Source organism: Lotus japonicus, chromosome 2 (genome assembly GCF_012489685.1).
Source record: "Lotus japonicus ecotype B-129 chromosome 2, LjGifu_v1.2".
NCBI classification, from domain to species: Eukaryota; Viridiplantae; Streptophyta; class Magnoliopsida; order Fabales; family Fabaceae; genus Lotus; species Lotus japonicus.
In genome coordinates this window covers 1,521,712-1,547,483 of record NC_080042.1, presented here as the reverse complement: position 1 = coordinate 1,547,483, position 25,772 = coordinate 1,521,712, and the positions used below count along the sequence as shown (strand labels likewise).

The 25,772-nt window shown below is 38.7% G+C and overlaps 3 protein-coding genes across 3 annotated transcripts; 2 read left to right on the top strand and 1 right to left on the bottom strand.

Moving 5' to 3' along the window:
* The first annotated feature begins 10,110 nt into the window (after positions 1-10,110).
* On the top strand, positions 10,111-16,977 carry LOC130737375 (GTP-binding protein ERG). The gene is made up of 8 exons (XM_057589120.1): positions 10,111-10,797; positions 12,146-12,235; positions 13,251-13,396; positions 14,183-14,341; positions 14,467-14,537; positions 14,809-14,912; positions 15,024-15,163; positions 16,425-16,977. The coding sequence occupies exons 1-8, from the start codon at positions 10,270-10,272 to the stop codon at positions 16,507-16,509; spliced, it is 1,323 nt and encodes a 440-aa protein (XP_057445103.1). The 5' UTR covers positions 10,111-10,269; the 3' UTR covers positions 16,510-16,977.
* A 482-nt stretch (positions 16,978-17,459) lies between these two features.
* Positions 17,460-18,276, bottom strand: LOC130735167 (CST complex subunit STN1). Its single transcript, XM_057587262.1, has one exon. It carries the CDS (start codon positions 18,219-18,221, stop codon positions 17,685-17,687), a length of 537 nt encoding a protein of 178 aa, XP_057443245.1. The 5' UTR covers positions 18,222-18,276; the 3' UTR covers positions 17,460-17,684.
* Positions 18,277-23,559: 5,283 nt separating this feature from the next.
* On the top strand, positions 23,560-24,120 carry LOC130735150 (uncharacterized). The gene has a single exon (XM_057587249.1). The coding sequence runs from the start codon at positions 23,560-23,562 to the stop codon at positions 24,118-24,120; it is 561 nt and encodes a 186-aa protein (XP_057443232.1).
* The last annotated feature ends 1,652 nt before the right edge of the window (positions 24,121-25,772 follow it).

The following is a 25,772-nucleotide window of genomic DNA, read 5'->3' as shown; positions in this document are numbered from 1 at the left end:
TTCTTTTAACCAGAGTTAATAGCTAGGCCAACCATTAAATCATTTTCTGCTATTTTCATGGATTAATGCAATCCATTGGAGACTCTTTATGTGTTTCTTTCTGTTGACATAATCAATTTTGCTGCAACTTGGGAGTAAGTTTCCACCTCTGTGAATCTGTTATCTTAACATTTTGATTGGCTTATAGGGAAAGCAGCAGCTGTGATTTCGTTTACTGATTTTGATAACTATTTGTTGTACTACTAATTGCTACATCTAATTTTGTCTGTGCTCATAGCTCAATCTTGACCATGGCCTCCTTTAGAATTCTAATGCAAATGGCAGAGCAGTGAATTATGTTACTTCTTTTCATAATACCTATTTTTCAAATTATGTACTTAATTTTTTGTGTTGCTTTTTGTTAGGTTAGATGAAACAACAAGATAATACTCAGAGAAAAGAATGAAACAGACTGCAATTGTATTAACAGAAAAAGGAATTACAGAGATAACAGAGAATAGAAAAGTGTTGATAATAGCCATTATCAACCCCAAAAGAGCACTACGGCTTCCCTCTCACCAGTGTGAGCCTAATTCTCTCTCTATAACAGAAAATAAAGATCAATGATGATGATTCCTCACTCTTCTCTCTCCCTCTTATATCATAACTAACTTAATATTCTCTTCCTCAAATATCTGCCAGCTCAGCCTCTTGTAGAACCTTCCCACGCTTCCTCTTGTAAACTCTCCAAACCTTGGGCTTCTTATTGTTCACATCAAGGCCCACATCCTTGCTATCATCAAGGCCCGCTTCATTACTCAGGTTTCTAACACTTTTCTTTTACACGTCATATTTGAGACTTTGAAAAACGTCCTATATAATATAACTTTTTGTTCAGATTTTGTACATTTGAGAAAACTCGCAGTGCCAAATGAAGTTGAGACAATGCTCCTATGCCTCTTATATTTACTTCTTGTAGTGTAGACGGCTCTGTTCAAACTTTTCTCGAAGGGTTATGATTTATTCACACCTCACTTTCTCTTCTATCTTATTTTCACTTTCTTTCTCTTCATATTTCTCAATTCTATTTCTATGACACTACTTATCATATCTATCAACTTTTTTTTCATATATGTTAAGGTGAAAGTGTGTTTTAAGTCTTAACATGGATAAGAATTATGTGTGTATGCGTGTCATTGCATGCTCAAAATTATATGAAATACTTAAAATTTAGGGTGTCATTGTGTTAGATCTAATTATTGGGGATTTAGATTTATTTTAATTTAGGAATCTATATATTTATTTTAGAGTCTATCTTTTGAGATCTTTTATTTTGAGATTGAGTTATCTTTTAGAGTTATAGTGTCTTTTATATTAGGAGGTTATTTTTTATTCTAGTAGTATATCTTGTAACATCCCGCACTCTCACTGAACACTGAACAGGTAACAACTCTACGCTCGATACCTTAGTATTAGTATAGTAGAGAGTATCGAGATACATCGTCGTATAGTATGAATATATGTAATGTGTGTGCGTATGATACATATATGTGTGTGCATGATACACATTGATTCACATGTAGTGAGGTTGGTTGTGACCTGACAGAAACAATGTCAATAACCAATAATGTAGAAAAGGAAGACCAAGACTAAGACATCGAGGTAAGGGGGTTGGACAAGACTTTGTCTTGGTACCTGTTATATAAGTAGTCTACTAAGATGACAGAAAGCATATTATTGTTGCTTATGTGTTATTGAATGTATGCTTGAATAATGATTGTTGACTATATGGATGTGAGAAGTTGTTGTGCTTGATATCAATAATTGCGAAGATTGGAATGGTTGTGCATGATTTTAATGTTGCACTATTTAGAAAGGGTTAAAAGTACACAATCGGATACAGTGGTACTAGGTACAATAGCCTTGTGGCTTGGTATCACAATTGTCGTTAAACAGTGATACGTTAGCATCTAGGGTAGAACGGAAAAAAGAAATAAGCCTCCGACTTAATGAGTTGCTTCTACTTGTTTGTGAAAACAACCTATGGAATAATTCATTAGGAATTAGTTAGTTTAATAACTCAAATTAATGAAGCAAGTAGGAAGTGAGCCATTTAATAAAAAGGGAGAGCAGAACCCTTACCGGGCTGAGAAAAGGTTCCTTTTGGAAAACCCAACTGCCTGATCTTATAAAAGATATGACCTGTGTGGGTTTTAAGGTATACTTACTCGGGGAGTAAGGAAATGAATGCTATTAGAAAGGAATAAAAAAGGGAGCGTATGTCTGAAATTGCAAATACACACAAGGAGAGACAATGAGTAGGAAAGTATTGTCACTACCGCTAAGAGGTGAGAATGGGAATACATGAATTCCAACGGTCGTCTTATTCAGAGATGAATAGAACTGGGATTTACACGGCGGTTCAACCTCTCTATCAACATCGGGAGGATCGCAAAGGTCGGCTTGATATGAAGTATCATAACTTGGTAAGTCGTGAGTTTCTCACTAAGAAGCTAATGAGCAATCATATCCTGCAAAGAATGGACTGTCAGGAATGTCCATGTCCCGAGATGACTTTCCAAAAAATGTGAATCTTGTGCTTCTGGCCCTAAACATACATTTGCATATTAAATAATATATAAAAATGTCGGACGAGGGACCCTCTTCTTCATTGAAGCAATGAGGGAGAAGTCTGGCTAATAGTTGAAGTGATAAGGTGGTAAATACTCATATCGTGTCATATTCTATGTGTTTGATGACATATGTGTGATGATGATATGTTGGCTTAATTTTTGATGTATGACTTATATGATGTGTATTAAGTGCAAAGTTATGTTTCATTCACCCTTGCACCTTTCTTTTATACATAGCAATTTGTAGGGATACAGATGGAGCATCACTCGATGATCGCCATCCATGCTGACTTCGCTTTTGATACGAGCTGGCACTTTGATTCGGTCTCCAGGATTCGGCATGTACTCTAGCACGACCATTTTCTTGTATTGAGTTCGGAGCATCTGGAATTTCCCCTCCCCATGCCGATAGTCTTCTCATTTTACTTACCTTGTCATGCTCGTCCCTTGTCATGCTCGTCGAGTCTGCATGACATCCTCACATGCATCGCCTCCACAACACCTTCCCTAGGCCTAGACCACAGGTCTAAGCAAGAGCAGATTCTTGTCGTACCAGTGCGATAAAGCCCAATTCATCTGTCTCCTGACAAGCCGCCTTCAGAATTTGTGGGCTCTTCGCTCTCCTACTCTAAGGAGGACAAGGCCTTGTTTCCGGACTACTCCCAGGAAGAGTGTGAGACCTACGGGGAGTACCAAGGACGCCAGACAGTACATACGTCTTTTCGTCTTTTCGTCGAAGGAGAATCGTTGAGACCAGTAGTCCCAGTGCCGATATCGAGAGGAGGAGGATCCCAAATAGAAGGAGAAGACTCTAGTCTGAGGAGGTGATGATTTCTTCTGACCGAGTATTTGTTTGATATTGTTGTTGTATAATAACCTTGTCTTTAATTTTCGCTGTGTGATCTGATTGAATAATTGGTAGTTTGGAGGGGGAGGCCATTCCGTCTCGTGTTCATAATCTGCTTGATGAACTTGGACAGTGACCTTTGTGGATAAGTTGTACTTGTGTTACATGTATAATATGGTGTGATGTTTACCTTCATTGGCTGTGTGTCTTATTTAATGTGCTTTAGATCTATGAATTTAGTCAGCAAAAGGATAACGAGAATTCTTCCACGATTTTTCTTGCTTTAGAGAATTCCTATGGTTACTTGAGAGGTAAAGAAAACAAAAAGTAGCATCCACTTGTTAAGGTGATAGGAGTTGAGTGAACTCGTCACTCACAAGAGGATGTTACATATCTTCTTTATTTCTTTGGGATTAAGTTATTATCATTAGGGTTAGTTATTAATTTATTATAAATAGGAGTACCCTCCTTAGGTTTGAGTTGTAAAGGGCGCCCACCCTATTAGAGGAACCAACCTTTGAAGAGGAACCAACATCTTGTCCTTGTTATCATTTATTTCTAGTTTATATAATATAAAATATCAAAAAAAATATCAAAAGAAATATCAAAAAAAATATCCTTTACTCTATATTCTAATCGATTTCACTATTCAGATTTTACGGATCCTAACAATTGGCGCAACATGTTAGATCTGAATTTCGCTAGCCACCACCACACACGCACGCTATAGTAATTGTGTTGCAGTCTGCTACAGTAACCACACATGGTGCTACTATAGTATTGTGCAAAATACCACATATTGTTCATCGACTATTTTTTGTTATGTTCTTACCGTCTTGAGCATGAGGAATGGCTAACTATTGTTGAGGAGTCATCGAAGTTTGATCGGAAGGATCCAATGTCTTGGATCACTCATTGCAAAGTTTGGTCATGTACGTGTTTCCAAACATATGGGTACACAATTAACATTAACATTGAGCTATGTGGACAAAGATGACCACTCGACGCGGAGTGGTGAGTGCTCAATGCACATGCAGCTATGAGTCCTCAATATGTTGTCAAAACGACCTCCTCCAATGTCGTCGGATAAGGACACTTTGGTACTTGCAGATTTGGAATTTGACCCGATATGTCGCCTACAATGGGATCTAGGAGGAGAAGATTCGATCGACTAAGCTAGCTTCCAACCATAAGGACAAAGTGGATTTTAAGGGGGGAGTACTGTTGGGATCTAATTATTAGGAATTTAATTTAATTTTAATTTTAATTTAGGAATCTAAATTATGTAATGATAATATTTTTAAATTTTAAGTATATACTCGTTAATAATGTTAAGTTGTATTATAAATATTAAAATTTTTAATATACGTCGAGGCAAACAATTCAATCAGTCACTCATGGACCGAATCCATAACCATCTGAGTTTTAAATGGAGGGAGTATGAGATTAAATATTACATATAAAATACAGTTAAAAAATAGAGTTTAATTTCTATACACTGACGGTGTAAAGTTTTTTTGCACAGTCAACCAATTAGATTTTAAGGATGTGAGAAAAAAAAATTATTTAATTTCATTAATTGACGTGACACATTACGATCTAATTAGTTTTTTTTTTAAAATGTGCATGCATTAAATCAAACCACAGGAGGCATGGATGCCAAAATATCATGGGCAACCAAATGAAGAACAAAGTTTGGAACCTCCTCCACCCACACCTCATTTGTATGAGTGGAAGAGTTCCCGGCTAAAAGATCAGCCATAACATTACCAGTACGTCTAACAAAAGATAACGAAAAAACATCAAAAGCTGAAATTAAACGACGACAGCCACTAACAACAGTTGCTAAGAAAGAAACCCCCTCAGTCCTAGACTTCCACCAATTGAACAACGGTAGACAATCTGTCTCAAAGGTCACCCTACGGAACCCCAACTCGAGATAGCCAAGCCAAGAGCCCACCTGAAACAATCCGCTTCGCCCAACAAGGAAGAGAGCAAAGCGACAGGATACTCCGTTGCCGAGGCCATAATCTCACCATCATGATTTCTAGCCACCATTCCATAGCCTCCCACTCCTCCTTGATCAAAACTAGCATCAAAATTAACTTTAATTATACCTTTATTTGGTCGATACCATGTGGTCTGAAGCTGTCGTGACTGTTGTTGATGTAGAGGTTGCACCGCTGGAGCTGGTAGCAACATATGAGCCCGCTGGACAGTCAACATGGGAGAGAAGGGAGTGCGCCGGAACTTGGTGCTGTTCCGCGCCTCCCACAACGCATAGCACAACATTTGTGCCACTGTGATAGCCGCAGGATCACTCGCCGACAGTACCGCTTGCCAGAAATCATCCAGCCCTGCAAACCGCTCGACACGCAAAGCCAAAGGGGAGCCATACCAGAAGCTTCTTGCCGCTGGACACTCTAAAAGAACATGCTTCAAATCCTCTGAGCATGTATCACACCACCCACATACCTCATCTATGTCCATATGTCGTCGCTTCAGCTCCATTGACACGGGCAAAAAACCCCTCACCATCCTCCAACAAAGTTCTTTGCAGCGGGGGAGAGCATTTGTGCTCCAAAACTTCCGCCACATGCTTGGAGGAAGGGAGCACGAGTGGGATGATGTGGCCAACCCATCCACCATCTGCTGAACAATGAAATTATATCCTGTTTTTGTTGAAAAATGCCCATCTATTGTGTGTGGCCAGCTCAGAAATTCAACACCATCATGGCTAATAGGGACAACATAGATCCGTTGTACAGTACAGGGGCAAAACACCGCTTCCAGTAATTCTGAATTCCAAGCCCTGTTTTGTTGATCAATAAGGTCTCCCACATATTCAAGCCCCAACTCTGTGGCCAAGTCTTAGCGATAATTTAAAGGTGCTCCAACCGGTAACCACTTGCCCGACCAAATGCGAACTCTAGTGCCATTACCAATTCGCCACAGTCCTCCCTGCTCAAAAATCCATCTTGGTCAGTATCCTTTCTTTGCTCCCCACAAATCACCACCCTGAAAATAAATGGCTTTAAATTTTTTTGCAACAAGAGCATTTGGTCTTGAGTAAATCCTCCACCAATTTTTACCAACCAAGGCTAAATTGAACGCCTTGAAATCTCGAAAACCAAGACCACCATTCACTTTGTTCCGACATAGATTTCTCCATTTAGTCCAATGCAAACCTTTGCGTGATGCATCACCGCCCCAGAAAAAATTAAAAATCATACTATCAATATCTGCACAAAGACCATCCGGTAAGATAAAACAAGACATAACATAAGAGGGAATAACTTGAGCTACCGATTTAATTAAAACTTCCCTCCCAGCTCGTGATAAAAACTTTTCCTTCCACCCTTGAGCTTTTTCCAAACTCGCTCCTTAACAAAATTAAATATTTGTTTTTTCGACTTACCAATAATAGTCGGTAAGCCCAAATATTTATCATAGCTCTCGACCGTCTTTACTCCCAAAAGCTGTTTAAGCTCATCAAATCTGGTTTGCTGCACATTTCGGCTAACAGAAAGCATTGATTTGTCAAGGTTGACAACTTGTCCGAAAACTCGCTCATAAGTAGCAAGGATTTCTTTTAGGCATTCCGCCTCTTGTACCTCAGCTCTACCAAAGAGAACACTGTCGTCCGCAAAAAGCAAATGAGAAATAATAGGTGCAGACCTCGCTAGTTTTATACCAGTTAAAGTCTTAGAAGCAATAGACCTATTAATAAGGCTCATGGGTGGAGGTGTCTTTTGGACCGGTTGCCAAGCTCAGAAAATCTTTTAAAGCGGCGTGTGCTTGCAACGGCGGAGCAGGCAGTTTGCAAACTGTGTCACAGTGAGATTGAGTCAAGCTCACACCTTCTATTTTCGTGTACAGTGGCAATGGATATTTGGAAGGAGATATATAAGTGGCTGGGAATTTCCACTGCATTACCTCAAACTGCTAGGAGCCATCTCCTGCAATTCCAATTTGGAGGCTCAAAAAACAAAGGTGTCAGTGCAATTTGGTTGGCGACAACATGGACTATCTGGTTAATTCGGAATGATGTCGTGTTCAGAGATGTGGTGCCATGTCTTCCCAGCGTTTTGGATTTAATCAAGTGGAGGGCCTGGTAGTGGGTTTGGGCATATAAAAGTGACTTCACCTATTCAATGTTTGAGTGGTATTCTAATCCACTACTGTGTGTCCAATGTATTTGAGTGTGCGGTTGGATCAACTGAATGGCTGCAGCTGGAACTCAATTGGGGTTACTTGCTGCTATACATAATGTTTTTATTTCTTGTTTTCGTGGTCTGGGTAGTGGGTTTCAATTGTGGAGATGGGGTGTTTATCACCAAATTGACTTTTGCTGGCTTGTGTTAGATAGGTTGGTGCTTTATTTGTGAGAAGCATCTTTTGCTGTCTTTGGCTTTAGGTATTTATTTGTAGTTTATTTGTATTATGGGTTGAGTACCCCTTGTACTCACATTAATGCAATATTTTGGCCTGTCAAAAAAAAGTATGGTGAGAGGGGATCTCCCTGCTCAAACCCCTGTTTGGCACAAAACTTGGCTGTGGGTTACCATTTAGCATGATTGAAAAAGAAACAGTAGAAATACAACTCATTATAAGAGTAACCCAAGCATGTGGAAAACCCATAGAACTCAAAACAAACCTAAAAAGGACCATTCTATGCGGTCATACGCTTTGGACAAGTCCAATTTTAGCGCCATAATGTCATTCCAGCCATTGTTTTTCTTCTTCATGTAGTGGAAGCATTCATATGCAATCAAAGCATTATCCGTAATTAAACGACCAGGTACAAAATCACTTTGAGATTCACAAATTAGATCAGGCAAAATCACCTTCACATTACGATCTAATTAGTTAACGATGTAAATAAACTTTACGTTGTCAGTGCATCATCCTTTTTCTGTAAAAATTAATATTTACATACAAAATACTTATAAGAACTATATGTATTTAATAAAATTTTAATACGTGTTTATTTCATAAAAAAGAACATATATATTTTTAAATTAAAAATGAAAAAAAATGAAAAATGATAACTCACATTTTCGGCTGTGGACTACGGATCACTCAGCTCGTAAAATCTTTAAGGAATACCATTTGCAGGAGCATGATAAGATGCAATTGCCATTCATTAGCATGGACGGGAAAGCTTCTCGTTGGTTTTATTTTTGATGTTATCATTCTCCTGACCTTACTTGGAATTAGTTTATTTCACTCTTGCTTCGACGTTTTTGTACCGTTTCCGAGCGTCTACAATTTCTCAGACAGCGAGGTAGCGTGGATGCTTATGTGCAGGAATTTGACGCTTTGGGGGTTCAGATTCCAAATCATTCTGCAATCCAATTTTTGAATTATTTTCTGATTGGCCTCAAACTTGAGATTCGTTATCATGTGCGTTTTTTCCGCCTTACCAAGATGTCGTGCTCCATAGAGCTTGCACAAGATGTCGAACTCCGCCTTGCTCGAGGACTACCGCTAGCTTTCGGGGTTTCCAATCCTTCCTCTTCTCACACTGAAAAAGAAATCATTGCTAGTATTTCGGTGGCAGTAGAAGATGAACTCAAGGAGGACTCAAGCAAAGACATACTCAAGGAGGACTCGGGCAATAAACATGTTGCGCATACTTCTGAGATTTATAATGAGTCCAAGAAAGACACTGTTTTTCCAATGGAAGGTCTCACAAAAGATGCCAATATGCCTCACATCTCTAGTATTAAGATTTTTGGAAGCTCAATCTCTATGGTAGGTGGTACGATGTCAATGACTGTGAATGCTGTTAAGATTGCAAAGTTTGGCAATGTACGTGTTTCCAAACATCTGGGTACACAATAACATTGAGCTTTGTGGACAAAGATGACCACTCGACGCGGAGTGGTGAGCGCTCAATGCACATGCAGCTATGGGTCCTCGATATGTTGTCCATGCGACCTCCTCCAATGCCGCCAGATATGGACACTTTGGTACTTGCTAATTTGGAGATTGACCCGATTTGTTGCCTACAATGGGATCCAGGAGGAGAAGATTTGATATACTATGCTAGCTTCCAACCATAAGGACAAAGTTGATTTTAAGGGGGGAGTACTGTTAGGATCTAATTATTAGGAATTTAATTTAATTTTAATTTAGGAATCTAAATTATGTAATGATAATATTTTTAAATTTAAGTATAAACTTGTTAATAATGTTAAGTTGTATTATAAATAGTAAAATTTTTAATATATGTTGAGTCAAACAATTCGACTAGTCACTCATGGACTCAATACATTGGCCGAATCGATAACCATCTGAGTTTTAAATGGAAGGAGTATGAGATTAAATATTACTTATAAAATACAGTTAAAAAATAGAGTTTAATTTCTATACACTGACGGTGTAAATTGTTTTTGCACAATCAACCAATCAGATTTTAAGAATGTAAGAAAATTTATTTTTTTATTTAATTTTATTAATGGACGTGACACATTACAATTTAATTAGTAAACAGTGTAAATAAAAAAATATTTACATACAAAATACTTATAGGAACTATATGTATTGAATAAAATTTTAATACATGTTTATTTAATAAAAAAGAATATATATTTTAAATTGAAAACGAAAAAAATGAAAAATGATAAAGGATTACGGAAATGAAAAGGTGCCGTCGTAGCAAAGCCCTTAACCCCTAACCTCTAAACCCCGTAGCCGAAAAATCAAATCACCATCGACGAAGCAAACACAACACAACAGAACACAAGTAACACCTCCATGATTCCTCTTCCATAGAACCCATTCATTCATCCTTCAAATCCAACAATGAAAGCCTTAAGAATCCTAAGAAGGACACTTCATTCCACCACCACCACCACCGCCGCCGCCGCAACCACCACAACCGTATTCCGCGCCTTCTTCTCCGCTCAACCGCAGCACGACGAGGACCCTATTACCGTCACCGCTACTGCCCCTCAACCCTCTGAACAGGACGCTGTCTTTGACAGCTCCCAGTATGAAATCCCAATCGTCCATGACCAAACCCAGCCCAAGCCAACGTGGGAGGGGAAGTACAGGGACCGGGTCAATACAGTGGTTTTCGACGAAAAGGTTCCGAAGGAGAAGAAGCTGAGGCTGAAGAAGAAGGAGGAGGAGGATGAGAGTAAAAGAAGGGCTCTTGCTAAGGCCTTGTTGGAAGCAGCGCTGCAACAAAATAGAGGTGAAGATGAAGAAGAAGAAGAAGAAGAAGAGGAAGAACAAAAGGGTGTTGTGAAGGAAGAGGACCAGAAATCGTTGTCGGTCGGAATCATCGGTGCCCCCAATGCTGGCAAGTCTGCCCTCACTAATTTTATGGTTCGTGTTCTATTCACTAAGTATATGAATGAGACATGTTGACACAATTTGGTGAAATTAATTTCAGTTTTGCTTTTTTTTATGAGCTATCCTTGGGGGACGGATTTTAAATTGCTTTTACTGTCATGATCGGATGCTATGGCTGCAATGACCATAGTGGTTGTGAACTTGTGATAGCAATTCAAAACAATGATATGATATGGTGTTTGTATTCAGGAATGCTTGAGAATTGAGAAAGTAAAAGGTTGAGAGAACATGGAAGTGAGAAAGAGAGAGAGAGAGAACTCGAGTGTTTGTCTGGAAACTAGTTTAGATGATTTCATGCATTGAACAGTGAAATCGATCTCTATTTATAGACTGCACCAGCTTCTGATGTAAGCCTCTCACTCTGTTATGGTTCTCAGTAACTGGAACAGAAATGTTAATAGAATACTAACTTACCTATATAACTACTAAATAGGTATCTGATTACCCTGTCTTACAGCATAGCTGCAACTATCTATTGTCTGGGATTTCATTGGAGGGTGGAAAAAGTGGTTAATAGTTTGTTGCTAGCACATTGTTGATTGTAGGGCCATCTATCTTTTTGAAGTATCCTTGCTTCTTACACTTAACTATTGATAAAGTATGCTATGGTAGAAAATTAAAGAAAGTGGGAAGACAAAAGGAAATTGAGTGCTCTGCATTCTGCAACTGAATCTGAATTGTCTATTATGATTTTCTGATTCTCACATCATTTTTATAGTGTCGAGTGGTGTTTTAGCTGTAGCCCAGTTATAATAGAGTTCAGTTCCTGTTATAACTGTCAAAATACAATACCTACTGATTCTGTTAAAACAGAATCTTAACCCCTGACATTTAAGCATATTAAACATGTGCAGTTGCTATACAGTAAAGACAAACAATTGTGCGAATACAATGGGATACTGATCGACTGTGTTAAAGGGGCTATATTGTTTGTTCATGATTGTTGAGATTTGTAACGGGACTATCTTTGGCATGGACCAGGCTGAAATGATCATTTCTAGGACTGAGATATTTTTTACTGAGGGGGAGAAGTTTGAGTTAGTATCAAGTATTTATTTTCTTATTGTGATTTCATTACATTCTTTGTGATTATATTAAGAAAGAGGTTAAGCGACTAAAGCAGTATTGTAAAGAACTTGTTATCCTTTGGATGTGCCTGTATTGAGTGTTAACTTTTAATTGTTGGAATAAATACTCTTATTCAGATGTAGTTGATGCATGCCCGAATTTGCTCTCAATTTTGCTTCTAGCATCTTTCCCTGTCAGAAGTTTTGTCAAATGATTTTTAAATATGATGTATGGTTTTACTTATCTGTCATAGGTTGGAACAAAGGTGGCTGCTGTTTCTCGGAAGACAAACACCACAACCCATGAAGTTGTGGGAGTGATGACAAAAGAAGACACCCAAATAGTGAGTAATTTCGCTGATTGTTTTACTTCGTGTGTAAAAGAGGGCACTAAGGTTACAATTAGGCTTCTTGTATTAGAAGCTTGTGCTATTATGCTATAGAATGTACCACATACAATAAATTGGTATAATTTTGATTGAGTGCATGATTTTTGTATTTGAGATAAAATATTGGCATACTTCTCTCTTAGATATAATTTGAACTTTGAAATGTCTGATTACATGAATTTCAGTAATTCAGTCTAAGTATGATATACTTGACCTAAAGCAATTATGTTTGAGCTGGTGAATATGGTAATAGCTTAGGACCGTCTGGTCATTCTAAAAAGTGAAGATGTGAAATGAAAACATTTTGCTGATGTATTTGTGACTTGGAACTGGTAGGGTTACTTTTAAACAAAACGTTCACTAGTTATAGAGCCTTCTCGCATGCATCATATTACCAATTGCCTAATACACTTACAAAATTACAATATTTTCTTGAAGAAAGAAAATAAATAAATTTGAAACAGCTCATTTTTTTAGTATGCTTAAAATTAGTGCAATAGCGTTAGTTATATACTTTTTTTAAGGATATCTTATGATTTGAATGATTATGTAATTTGGAATGCATGCTGAGAAATAGAAGAAATTAAAATTGACTATGGTGATGGATGGGTTATGGGAAAAAGGTACTTCAAAAGGTTGTAGCATATTATATATGCACCCACGTTGCAGTTTCCTGAACAGTTATATAGCTTATGAATATAATAACCATGTAAAACTTTATGATATAATCTTGTCAAACCCAGTTAAATTGCACCTTTCTACTATCACTGTTTCATAATATTCTCAACCTGGCACTTGTACTAGTATAGCCATTTGTTTTTTATTTGTTGATTATATACACTTAGAACCTCAGGTCACTTTTGTAGTCATAATATGCTGTTTCATTCTGTCTGGTTTTGGTAGATATTTTAATTTGATAATGCATTTTACTTAGTTACATACTCTCACTCATATCTCATGCTCTATGCAGTGTTTTTTCGATACACCAGGGCTTATGTTAAATTGTGGTGGATTCCCGTATAGGGATGTCAAGGCTCGTGTTGAAAGTGCTTGGAGTTCAGTGAATCTCTATGAAGTGCTCATAGTCATCTTTGATGTTCATAGACATCTTACCAGGTCAATATTATTTATTTACATTGAGCAATACTCTAACACGAGTGTTTTGACCGAGTTCTTTCCACTTAAACTTTTTCGGGAGAATTCCAATTGAAATAGTAAACCATTAATCACCTACAGTGGTTATCTTTATCATTAATATTTTTTTTTCAAGAGTTCTGTTTTTAGACTATTCTCTATTATTTATCCAAGCAAATATGGCTATGCTGTGTTGCCCAAATTGATTTATGATAATAGGTAAGATATACTTTTGAATCTGCTGAAAGTTTGATATGAATAATATGTATATTTCTAGCTCTTTTATGTATTCACTTCATCTCCTACTGAGTCATAGATTCATCAAATTTTGGTTGTCTGGTACTTAACTAATAGTTGTGGACCACACTTTGGGGTTCTTGGTAACTCTGAATTTTGAAAATAATTTTACTCATGTTGACCAAGGAAGTCCTTTTATTCCTATTATAATAATTAGGGTAATGTATTGGTTTTCTGTTGGTTCATACTTCATTGGTACACAAGCAGTGTACCAACACCAATCAAACTTGTATAATTCTCTAATAATTCCTCAAAGTGTATACTACTCTCCTGGTTGTCTTGACCCTAGAAGGCTTCTTTACATTTTTACTTTGTTGAAATGAGCGATTCAAATGCAGTGTCACTTGTCACCATATTGATCTCTCTTCACCTTTTTGCTCATTAGAGTTCATTCTTTTGATGGCATATATTCTTTGTTCTTTTCGTTCTTAGTGATCCCATCCCTCTCTTTTTAACATTCCGTCAATATAGGCCGGATTCCAGGGTGATAAAATTAGTTAAACGTATGGGAGAAAGATCAATACCAAATCAAAAGCGAATTTTGTGTATGAACAAGGTTGATTTAGTGGAGAAAAAGAAAGACTTATTGAGGGTTGCTGAAGAATTCAAAGATCTTCCTGGATATGAAAGGTAAGTTTTTTTTTTGTCTTTTCTTTTCATAGAAAGAATAGGATTTTTTTTTGCCTGCAGTGACATTACTTATGGATTGACGCTAATAATTAAGATAGTTTCTATTTCCTATTTGTATTTTTTAGGCATTTCATGATCTCAGGATTGAAGGGGTCTGGAGTAAAAGATTTAACTCAGTATTTGATGGAGCAGGCATGTATCTTTCTTGACTTCTGCTATTTATTAGCTATAGCCAGAACTTTCTAATAGTTCGTTGTAAGCAAACAGCAGAGTTTTTTTGGGGTGTAGAGAGTGAGACTGTCACCTAATGGGATAATACTTGGTTGTGTTAACTATTATATTTGCTTCATTATTTACTATGGATATGAATTTATTTTTCCTTTGCAATTACGTTTTGTGGTTCGTCCTGATATCTTTGATTAAACAATCCAAGACGTAACTCTTAATTGTTTCACATGCATAGGCAGTTGGACGACCCTGGGATGAAGATCCATTTACCATGAGCGAGGAAGTTATGAAGATGATAGCAAAAGAAGTTGTGCGTGAAAGGTTGTTGGACCATGTGCATCAGGTAGTTGTTGAATTCACTCTTCTAGTTTGTAGCTAGTACTGCTAAGCATGTTTTAGGGTTTTGTAATAGTGTTAAAATTTTCGATATTGACTAACAATTTTCTCAATTCAGGAAATCCCATATGACATTGAACACAAGTTGATTGACTGGAAAGAGTTACGAGATGGTTCTCTTAGGATTGAGCAACACTTCATCACTCACAAATTAAGCCAACGCAAGATTCTTGTAGGGAAGAATGGCTCCAAAATTGGGTAACTTCTATCTTCAGCCTTTCCCTTCTGCAATTGTTATTATAGAAATTTCTCGTTTTTAATATTGACAGGATTGAAACATGTTGATTTTAAGTTGAGTCATAGAATATGGGAAACTACGGATATCTCCATGTTCATCTTTTTATGGTTATTATGTATGAGATTGTCATTTATAGTTGTGCCCACTTTCCATCTTGGCAAAACTGTTGGGTATTTAGATTAGATAGGTTAATCGTACAGCTTCTCCATACAGAATAGGTAAACCTTTACAGCCATGGAAATTTCCATTTTCTAAAGGTTTTTCTTTTTCCACCTTAGTTTTAGTTTCTTGTTCGAGTCTGCTTTCCCCTGTCATGCCCTGATGTAGGATGAAAAAATGATGAGATGAGGAAACACTTAAATTTATCACACAATTTTGTTTTTGTTAATAGCCAAATTACATACACAGAAATAACACAGCTCAAGCTGGCTGAAGCTTGCTTAATTTACTCCAACCTCAACTCTCTGGTGCTTTCATTTTCACCTTATAAGTGCTTAGGTATATGAACCTGGCACACACTACTCTCTACATTTTTACTCTTTTCTTTTGAATTCACAACAGCTCGCTGGAGCTATTCTTAATTTTTCTCCACTCTCTGTTTTTCTCTCTCACAAGTTACATACCAATGTCCAAGCAAATACACATTTATACTAGTGCATGGGTGGGTTACTTGATGATACCACCGCGTAATAAATTCTACAGCTTATGACTATAATAAGGAACCGCGTAAAACTTTGCAATAGTTGTCACTTAACCTACTTGCTAAGCTTTGAATATTCAAAGCCTTAATTGCTAAGTTTTTCCATCTATTAAGTTCCAGAACTTAAACCAAGTGGGTTGTCGTAGAGGTTCAGCACTTCATCCCTTAAGCAAGTGGTTGGGGGTTTGAATCACAACTCTTGCGAATGTAAAAAATTCCTTGGCCAGCCCCCTACTGCTTAGTGCGTTGACCGTGGGGGGAGGGATTAGTCTTACGCCTACTGGATGTGAGAATACCTTGGTCAAGGCCAAAAAATGTTCCAGAACTTCTGGTGGCTTCTAGTAAATGATGGGGCAAGTTTAGTTATCTAACACCTGATCCTTCACCGGTGAGGGTGTATGCTTTGTATTCATTTCTCTTCCCTGCTTCCCTGCTCTTCAAGTGAAAATTTATTTGGTTTTTTGGGGATCATTATGTTCGAAGTTGCAACATTGGTATTTATTCACGTTTCCTTAATACAGGAGAATTGGAATTGAAGCCAATGAAGAGCTAAGGACCATTTTCAAAAAGCAAGTGCATCTAATTCTCCAGGTTAGGCTTAAATAACTTACTGGGCAAATAGATTCTTGTTGAGAGTGTACCTTCTTTGCCACACCATGCCAAGCAGTGTTTAAAAGGCCAAAGGGGTGTGTCTTACTCTGACCTTGAAGGTCCATGAAGCTTACAAGACCGTGCTTGAGGTGAGGGTGATCATAGAGAACCATTGCAATGGAGAAAGAAGTTTGGTTCATTAGTGATGATGGTGGCAAACTTTTGTGCCCTTTTACTATTTGGTTGCGTATGTTTAAGGAATCTTATTCATCAAGTTTTATGAGTTTAAAAAAGGTAAAAGGGAAATTCCTTTATATTTTTTGGGTTTATTTACTTGTAATTTGATCCTCACATGTTCTATAAAAATGCCCCTTCTTATGACCCTCCACACTTTGTGACATAAAGAGTTTGTTATTCTGTAATGTTATCTTGTGTATAGCAACTTATATGATAAATGTATTGGTAATCCAAACCCTTTTAACTTCTCGTGTGCTTATTTTATGTCATCTAATATCATAGTGTTGATAAGACAAATGTTGAATTTGTTTCTATTTCTCCTTGAACTTGGATTATTAACAATAAATTCTTCCTATCGCATAAATAATTTTCGGTACCTCTATTTGAATCAAACACCGATTGTAATGCAGCACTGAAATATGTTTTAAACCAACATTTGTAATTTCATGATCCAATTGGCTTCTTTTAAAATTAAAGTTGAAGGGAAGGGATTTATGTTTAAATATTATCTTAGAAAAAGAGAAAAATCTAAGATAGTTTTTAAGTCCATGAAAACTTTAGGGCGTATTTCGTTTAAGACCTAATAGTTTATCATTGATTATAATATTTTTTAAGGGTTGATTCCTTTTTCATACAGGTTGAACCTGCGACTTTGAGTATTTAACATGTTTGAACTAAAATGTTTTTTTTTTAACACAACTACATTAAAAAACACTTGAACTCAAGACTTTTGCTTAACTTTTTTTAAGCTTATGAAAATAAACTTGAAACAATTTACACTTGCTTAAACTCTCAAATATCACTTGTACATTCTCTTTCAGGGTATGTCTAGCTTGTATTCAAACATGGGATAAGTGCAAGACAAACAAGCCCTTGATGAAAACATCATCTCTTACAATCAAATTCTATATTTACTCACATAAAAAAATGCTAAAAATAGGTTCAATTGGATTCTACTTGGGGTGTGATGATGCAGAAGCAGAAGAGGGTTGAGGCAAAACATTATAACAATTACGAGCCAAGTTAACACACTCAATCCAGTGAACCATTTCAGCATTCGGGTCCCTCTCCAACACAACATCCGAAACCGTCATCTGCACCGAACCCCTAAACGCCGTGATCCGCCCCCTCACCCTCGCAACCACCCCCACCTTCACCAGCGCGGCGGAGCTCTCAGCTGCGTCGGCGATCAGACGGAGATCCTGCGGGCTCCGGCGGCGTGCGAGATGCGGGGACGAGAGTTGGTTGAGCCAGAGGATGCAGGGGATGCACCCGGTGCCGTCGTCGATGGCGAACCTGAGGAACCTGTTGGGCTTGTGGTCGCGGAGCGTGACGGTGCCGACGGTTTCTGCGCGTGTGAGAGGGATGCCTCTGCGGTAGAAAGTGGAGGATGGATCTGAAGAATAAGGGTTTGGAGTGAGAGAGAGGAGATCGAAGGCGAGAAGCTTGACATGGGTGTTTTGCAGTGAGATTGGTTTTTGCTTTTGCATTTTCTGGGGTTTGCAAAATCGTTCAAAGTGCTTTTTTTTGTGTTATAGTGGGCTAAGCCAAATTCTTGTTTTTCATGTTTTTCGTCTATAAAATAATAAAATTTACAAACTAATAAATCCAAGTTTTTTTTTAAAACAAAAGATATATATTTATATATAATATGATGAATAAGTAAAATCATGAGAACAATCCTCTCATAAATAGGACAAATAACCTAAACCCCACCCAACAAACCACCCCAAAATCCAAGTTAAGATTATAAATTTATAAACTAATGCTAAGTTAATGATTTTTCTAAATTATCCTCTTTGAAATTTCTCTCTCAATAATGTTCCACTATCTTTAGATAATAAAACAAAAAAATTGGAAATTGGAAAAATTCTATAAAATGTAAGTACTAAGTACTAAGCATAAGGGTAGATGTGGAAAAAAAATCAATGCTTCATATATATTGTAATGTAACTTATATTTTAAAATAAAAAATGACTTACAATAGGGGATAGTGAGTATAATTTTCCATTAATTATTCGTGAACTCATTCAATAGTGCTTTAACGCATGCAACACATACTTTTGTGTAGGTTTTAAACTGTTATAAAATGTGTTTTATGAATTTTTTTAATAATTTGTCATTTCATGGCGATTTAAAACTGCAACAAAGGTAGGTGTTGCAATCCCAAAAGTGTTTACGTATCACCGCTAATTTTTTTTTTAGAATAATGAATCATTAACATTTTTTTCACTCACACGAACACTGTGTTTGTTTGAGATCAAAATGGATGAAAGGGAAGGGGGGACATATGGGAAAATGACAGGAAAATGTGATTTCCCCTTGTTTGGATACCCTTTGAAATGGGTGGGTAGGGAAAACAATGCATCATAATTACATTGTCAGTTTTCTTCCCACTCTTGCCGTGAAAATTGGAAAAGACAACAAGTATACCCTTTTTCTTCCTTGAACTGATCTGCAACAAAACTATCATAATTCATAACCACCAGCTTCTTGAGATTTTCTTGGAAAAAAGACCATCGTGCTACACCGTCAACGCGTCATGTAAGACCCGCACACATAGAGCCAAGAGCCCACAACACGCTCCAGAATAAGCTTGGTTTCTTGGAACAAGACCACTTCAGGATTTACCTGCTTAGGTGATCTTCCCAACCCCCTGACATTCCCAGCCACCCACTGCCGAGCCATAGCACAACTCAACTAGAGCCATGAAACTGACGAGCTATACCCTGAATGGCCACCTCCTCAGGACAATCAAACAATAAACCCGCTTGCAGACTTCGAATATAAGCCCGTCGAGCTCTAGTTTGTACTCCAACCTCTCCTTGCCAATCACCAGAACACAAGTCTAACTGTGTATTAGCAACCTGTGAAAATTTTATCCCCTCTGAAACTGAAGCTGATTTCCTAGGTTTCCCACACTGCTTCTTTGGTGACTCTGTCCCTCTCAGATCTTTTATTTTACGCGGCCTCCCCTGTCTCCTCTTCTCAAGACTTACCCCACCATCCGATTTACGTTGACTCTTAGTTGCAGCAAGAGGTCGTTCATCAAATAACTCGAGCTTCTGAGCCTCACAATCAGAAACAACCTCAATTTCTTCTATCTCGTGTTCCCCATAATGCACCTCACCACACTGGTCAATTCTCTCAATTTCTTCCAATGTTATAATCACTTGCACAGGAGAAATTGGGCCCCACAAAACTTGGCCCACCCAAATAACCCCTGAGAAACCTCATTCAAATTCTCCAAATACCACCTCTGCCATTTAATGCTACAATTACGCCTATTATTAGTGGAAAAATAAATTTCACACTGGTCCGCCAATCCATTTTGAATTTGAGGCAATTCCCTAATCTCCTCCTCACTGTAACCGTCTTTCATCAAATCGCGAATCTGATGGCTTGATAGCTAAGTAACGGTTTTTGACTTCTCCACCATGACCGTTTGAATTTGAATCTCCTGACCCGCCCCTTCCAACGCCGGTGAGCCACAGTCACCCACCTTAGAATCATCTCCAAAACGCCAAGCTGCGTCGGACATCGGAGAATTATCATCGACAGCAAAGCTAGACTCAGAGTCAGAAGATTCCCCTGGGTTTTGATGGTTTCCAGCACATTGCATTCCCCCAAACCCGCACCCAGAAAACTCTGGGACCAAAATCACCTTATGCAAGCTATCATCAACTTGTATCCATATTTCTTTCCCTGAGCACCAAGGCCTATTTACTTCCAGTAGAATTCTGGCCCTGTCAAACCGCACCCTGTCCCTCGTATCATCATCCCTGCAGATCAACCTGCCTAACGGTTTAGTTAGAGCTTCAAGAAACTCATATCCCCATACGTGTAATGGAATTTTGAAAATCTGCACCCACATCAAATGGCTTGAGGAGCACGTACGCTAATCACAAGCCTCCACTTTGCAAAATTTTTGAAGCAAGAAGTCCATGCCCTCCTTTAAGATAAAACTCCTCTCCTCAGCGGATTGAAATTGCAGTACTACTTCTCTTGCTCCCAAAGGTTTAACATAAATAATCCCCAGCCCACTTGAAGCCAAAAATTGTTGCACCACCTCTAATGTCTACACCTCCTTCAGAGACGCCACAGCCAAACAGTCCAGCAACGCTGATTCTTCCATAGCTGAATGATACCGGACCGGTCCACCCTCGAAGCCCTTTACAAAACTCTCCTTTCCCTGAGCCTCCTTGACCCGCCATACCTGCTTGCTTGCTTTACCATGTTTTGGCCCTTCCACCTGCTTTGGTCGCCAAACTCTATCGAGGACTCTCTGCTTCCGATCATCTCTATCACGATACCTTGCCCAATTCACCTCCAGCAATGATTGCAAAACCAAGGCCCCATTCAAGCCTCGGACCGCCCTCTGCGCATCCACAACATATCTATACCTCACAAACCCAAACCTGCAATTGCGACCCTGCCTCCTTTTCTGCTGAATAAACACCCCGTACAAAGTCCCAAATTTCACCGCCTCACTCCTCAAACAAGCATAAGTTATCTCATCCCCAATGCCATCCACGAAGATTGTATGTTCCGCACCTAATCTACCACCCCGATTTTGATCTTGTCGCTGGCACTGCCCAATCTCAGAGGATTCCGGCATCACATAATGGGAGTGCTTTTTTGTTTGAGGTGGGGGGATGTGTTGGGTTGTTTTGAGCTGATGGTGGTGTGTGTGTTGTTTGCTGTTATTTTCTACTGGCTTGTTCGGGTGCAGGTGTGCAAGTGTGGCAGGTTGGCATTTTTCTTGTGTGTGCAGCTAGTTTTTATTGATTGGGGGTGTGCAAGCAAGTGTGGCATGTTGAGACTATTGTGTAGCTGTGTTTACCTAAACAGTTCATGGTGCTGTCTTGCAACTTATGAAGGAGCATGTTGTCCTGATGAAGAAATTCGTGGGAGACTTGGCAAATTGGTGGTGTTTTTATTGTTGATTGGTGATGTTTGGCGCATGGGTCATGGCTTTGAAATGGGGATGTTTGTTTTGTTTCTTGAAGTGTTGGTGCAGAGGAGTGTGTATCACTGCTGCAAATGTCTAAAGCCTTTGGGTTCCTTCTTTTTCTCTCGGTTTTGCAGGGGGTGATTTAATTCAAAATTGGTTTATCAAGGCTGAGTTTGTGGAATTAAAGGTTCAAGGCAGTGGGATTGAATGTTGAATTTTTTGGCTTACAAGGAGGGGGTCTATTAATGTATTTATGTGTTTTGAAGGAATTGTATTGGGCATAGTTTGGCATATGTAGTGGTTGTGTATGTATTGTTTTTGGTACAATTAAGTTTTTGTTTGGTTCCCTTAGGCTTTCTAAAGTGTTGTCTATTCTTTTTCCTTGACTAGAGTTTTTCCTAGTAAGGTTTTAATGAGGCACACACTTTATGTTTTGGCCTTAAGGTTGGGTTTTTGAGTGGCTTATTTGAGGGGGTGTCCTCATGCTTTCTTCCTAATTAATAATATTCTTTTGTTTTCAAAAAAAAATTAATAACTTAAACAATAAAATTAAAAACTAAATAAAATTTCCTAAGTCATAATCTATTCAACCACCTACTAAAATGTAAAAGTCGCTTTGAAGCTTTGTATTAACATTCTCCTTTGTATTAAATAAATTAAATTAAAATATTAAAATTGAATAAAATTGTCTAAGTCATTAGCTATTCAAATACCTACTAAAATGTAAAACTCAATTTCAATTTTGTTATAAATACATCAAAAAATAAAAAAATTTATTTGTATTATATACATTAAACTAAAAAATGATCAATAAAATTTTCAAATCAATAAGTGGTTCAATAACTACCAAATAATTTCCATGTTTGTTGTATAAAGTAGAACATAACATGACAAAAGGCTCCAGGACATAACACTTAGTTCTCTAAAAAAAAATAAACAAGACACTCTAATAAAAAAATTACACTGATGTTTATTGACCAAAAGTTACACTGATAAAAGCACCCGTAATTTACATGTGAACAATTTTAGTTATCTAATAATAAAAAATTACTAAAAAGAATTTATGTAAATAAATATCTTTATAAAAGAATGGTTTAAAATATATTTGTGGACGCTTCAATGCCTCTGATTCAAATCGGTGCATACATGTAAAGGAGACTTGAACCATAAAGTAAATAAAATAGTAGCAATGATGACCCCCTCCATTCACCTTCTTTTTTTTTTAAATGTCCCTCCATTCACCTTCTTAAAAAAAATTAATGACTTTTCATTTTTCATAGCACTTACGGTATTTGATTATTATTTGAAAAAAGAATTAAATATATTTTGTATTTATAATATATTAGTGAAAATGACTTGAGAAGGTATAACATAGGAAACTAATTAAAATAAAAAGAAATAAATTTAAATTTTGGACTGGGCGAGACCCTGGGGTCCCTCGCCCAGGCGCGCCAGCCTGGGGCGACGCACGAGCCAGAGAGTTGGGACTTTTCCTAGAAGGCCCAACTGGCCCATTAGGAGAAGTTAAGAGCGCCGATCCCAAACCCTGAATCTATAAATAGGGAGCGATTACCAATTGTAAGGGACTCTTGACCCAGTTGAGAAATACAAACTTGAAATTCAGTTACTTTCTCTCTCTAAGCAGTTACGCTCTTACTCTCTCTAGATTATCACATCACGATCCTCTAACTATGGGTACCGTACCTCATCTTTATGTTCTTGGATAGAACATTTGACGTCGTCTGTGGGGATCGGTAGATTTCGATTCCCGGACACGTGGATTGTGATTTGGTTGAGAGAAGTTCGATTTTTCGTGCAATTTTCTTCGGTTCTCTAGAATTTTGGTTGAATTCCTAGTTCCCTGGTGAAGCCTAATGGAGGCACGTCGTCGACAAAGGAAGGAAAGGCTGAGACACGCGTGCAGTTCATCATTGCGTCGTGATGAATCGGGAGATGGATTGTTGACATTCGAGACACCGGACGCTCACAGAGATTTGAAATGGTTAATCTATGACGTTAATAACCGCCTGGAGCAGCCAGATGGGAAAGAATGTTGCGCTTACCACCAAACAACAGGCCACGATACAGAGGAATGTCGCGATTTGCTGCGCGCGGTGGAGCGATTAATAGCGGTCGGGGAACCAATCAGACCTCAAAGGGATCGGGCCTTAACTACTAAGGAGGTGAGCACGATTGTAGGAGGATTTGGTGGAGGTGAAGTCACTAGTGCAGCAAGGAAGCGATACGCCAGGGCGGTGAACGCGGTCACGGAGACTCCTTTTGGTTTTTCACATCCAGACATTAGATTTTCGTCCGCGGACTTCTGCGGAATAAAGCCACACCTGGATGATCAGATTGTGGTTCCACTGCGTGTCAATCAACTCAATGTGCAGCGAGTGCTTCTGGATCAGGGAGGTTCGGCGGACATCATTTAAGGAGATGCATTTGAACAGTTCGGTTTGAAAGAAAAGGACCTCACTCCTTACGTGGGGACTCTTGTGGGGTTCGCGGGCGAGCAAGTATGGGTAAGGGGCGTTCTTGACCTTGACACTACATTTGGTGAATTTGAAAACGCCAAAACACTGAAGGTGAGATACATAATCCTGGGGACGGTGGGATCCTACAACATGATAATCGGCCAGAATACTTTGTATCGTCTGTGCGCCGCGAGCTCAACAGCACATCTGGTGGTCAAGTATTCGTTACCAAATGGGCGAATCGGAAGAGTTGTTGTGGACCAGAAGAGTGCAAGGGAATGCTATTGCAACGCGGTGGAACGATATGGGAAAAAGAGTGCTTCGACAGGACACTGATGCAACGAGGTCGACGTGCCAGAGGAAGACCTAGATTTGGGAGGCGAGAGGCAAGTCAATAGGCCCACACCGATCGAAGAAACTAAGGAATTGAAATTTGGCGAGAAAATCCTCAAAATTGAGACCAGGTTGACTGAGAATCAAGAACAAAGGTTATCAAAACTATTAGGTGAAAATCTAGATCTTTTTGCTTGGAGTCACAAAGACATGCCTGGAATAGACCCAAACTTCATTTGCCACAGGCTGACATTAAATCCAGGCGTCAAACCAATAACCCAGACGCGCCGGCGAATGGGCGATGAAAAGGAAAAAGCGATTCAACAAGAAGTTAACAAATTGCTGGCGGCAGACTTTATTCGAGAAATCAAATATCCGACATGGTTGGCGAACGTGGTGATGGTGAAAAAGGCAAACGGGAAATGGCGCTTTTGTGTGGACTACACGGATCTGAACAAAGTGTGTCCTAAGGATTCTTACCCGCTGCCGAGCATCGACAAGTTCGTGGATGGGGCGTCCGGGAATGAGCTGCTAAGTCTGATGGATGCCTACTCGGGGTATCACCAAATCAAGATGCACCCATCAGACGAAGACAAGACAGCCTTCATGACTGCCAGAGTGAATTATTGTTATCAAACGATGCCTTTTGGATTAAAGAATGCCGGGGCGACGTACCAACGACTGATGGATAGGGTTTTTGAAGATCAAGTGGGAAGGAACATGGAGGTTTACGTCGATGAGATGATCGTAAAGTCGGTTTTAGGAATCAATCATCATGAGGACTTGTCCGAAGCTTTTGTCAGACACCGAAAGCATAACATGAGACTCAATCCAGAAAAATGTTCTTTTGGGATACAAGGTGGGAAGTTCTTAGGCTTTATGATAACATCAAGAGGAATCGAAATCAATCCGGATAAGTGCAAAGCAATTCAGGAAATGAAGAGTCCAAGCAGTGTGAAAGAGGTGCAGCGCCTGACGGGGCGGATCGCGGCCCTTTCCAAGTTTCTCCCTCATTCGGGCGACAAGTCAGCCCCGTTCTTCAAGTGTCTCAAGAAAAACACAGCTTTTGAATGGAATCCAGAATGCGAGGAAGCCTTCAATAGCCTTAAGGAGATGTTGTCTGCATCTCCTGTTCTATCGAAGTCCATTCAAGGTTTCCCTTTACATTTGTATTTCTCCGTCAGCGACCATGCAATCAGCTCAGTAATTCTTCAAGAAATAGATGGTGAACAAAAAATAGTTTACTTTGTAAGTCATACGCTCTAGGGGGCGGAAGT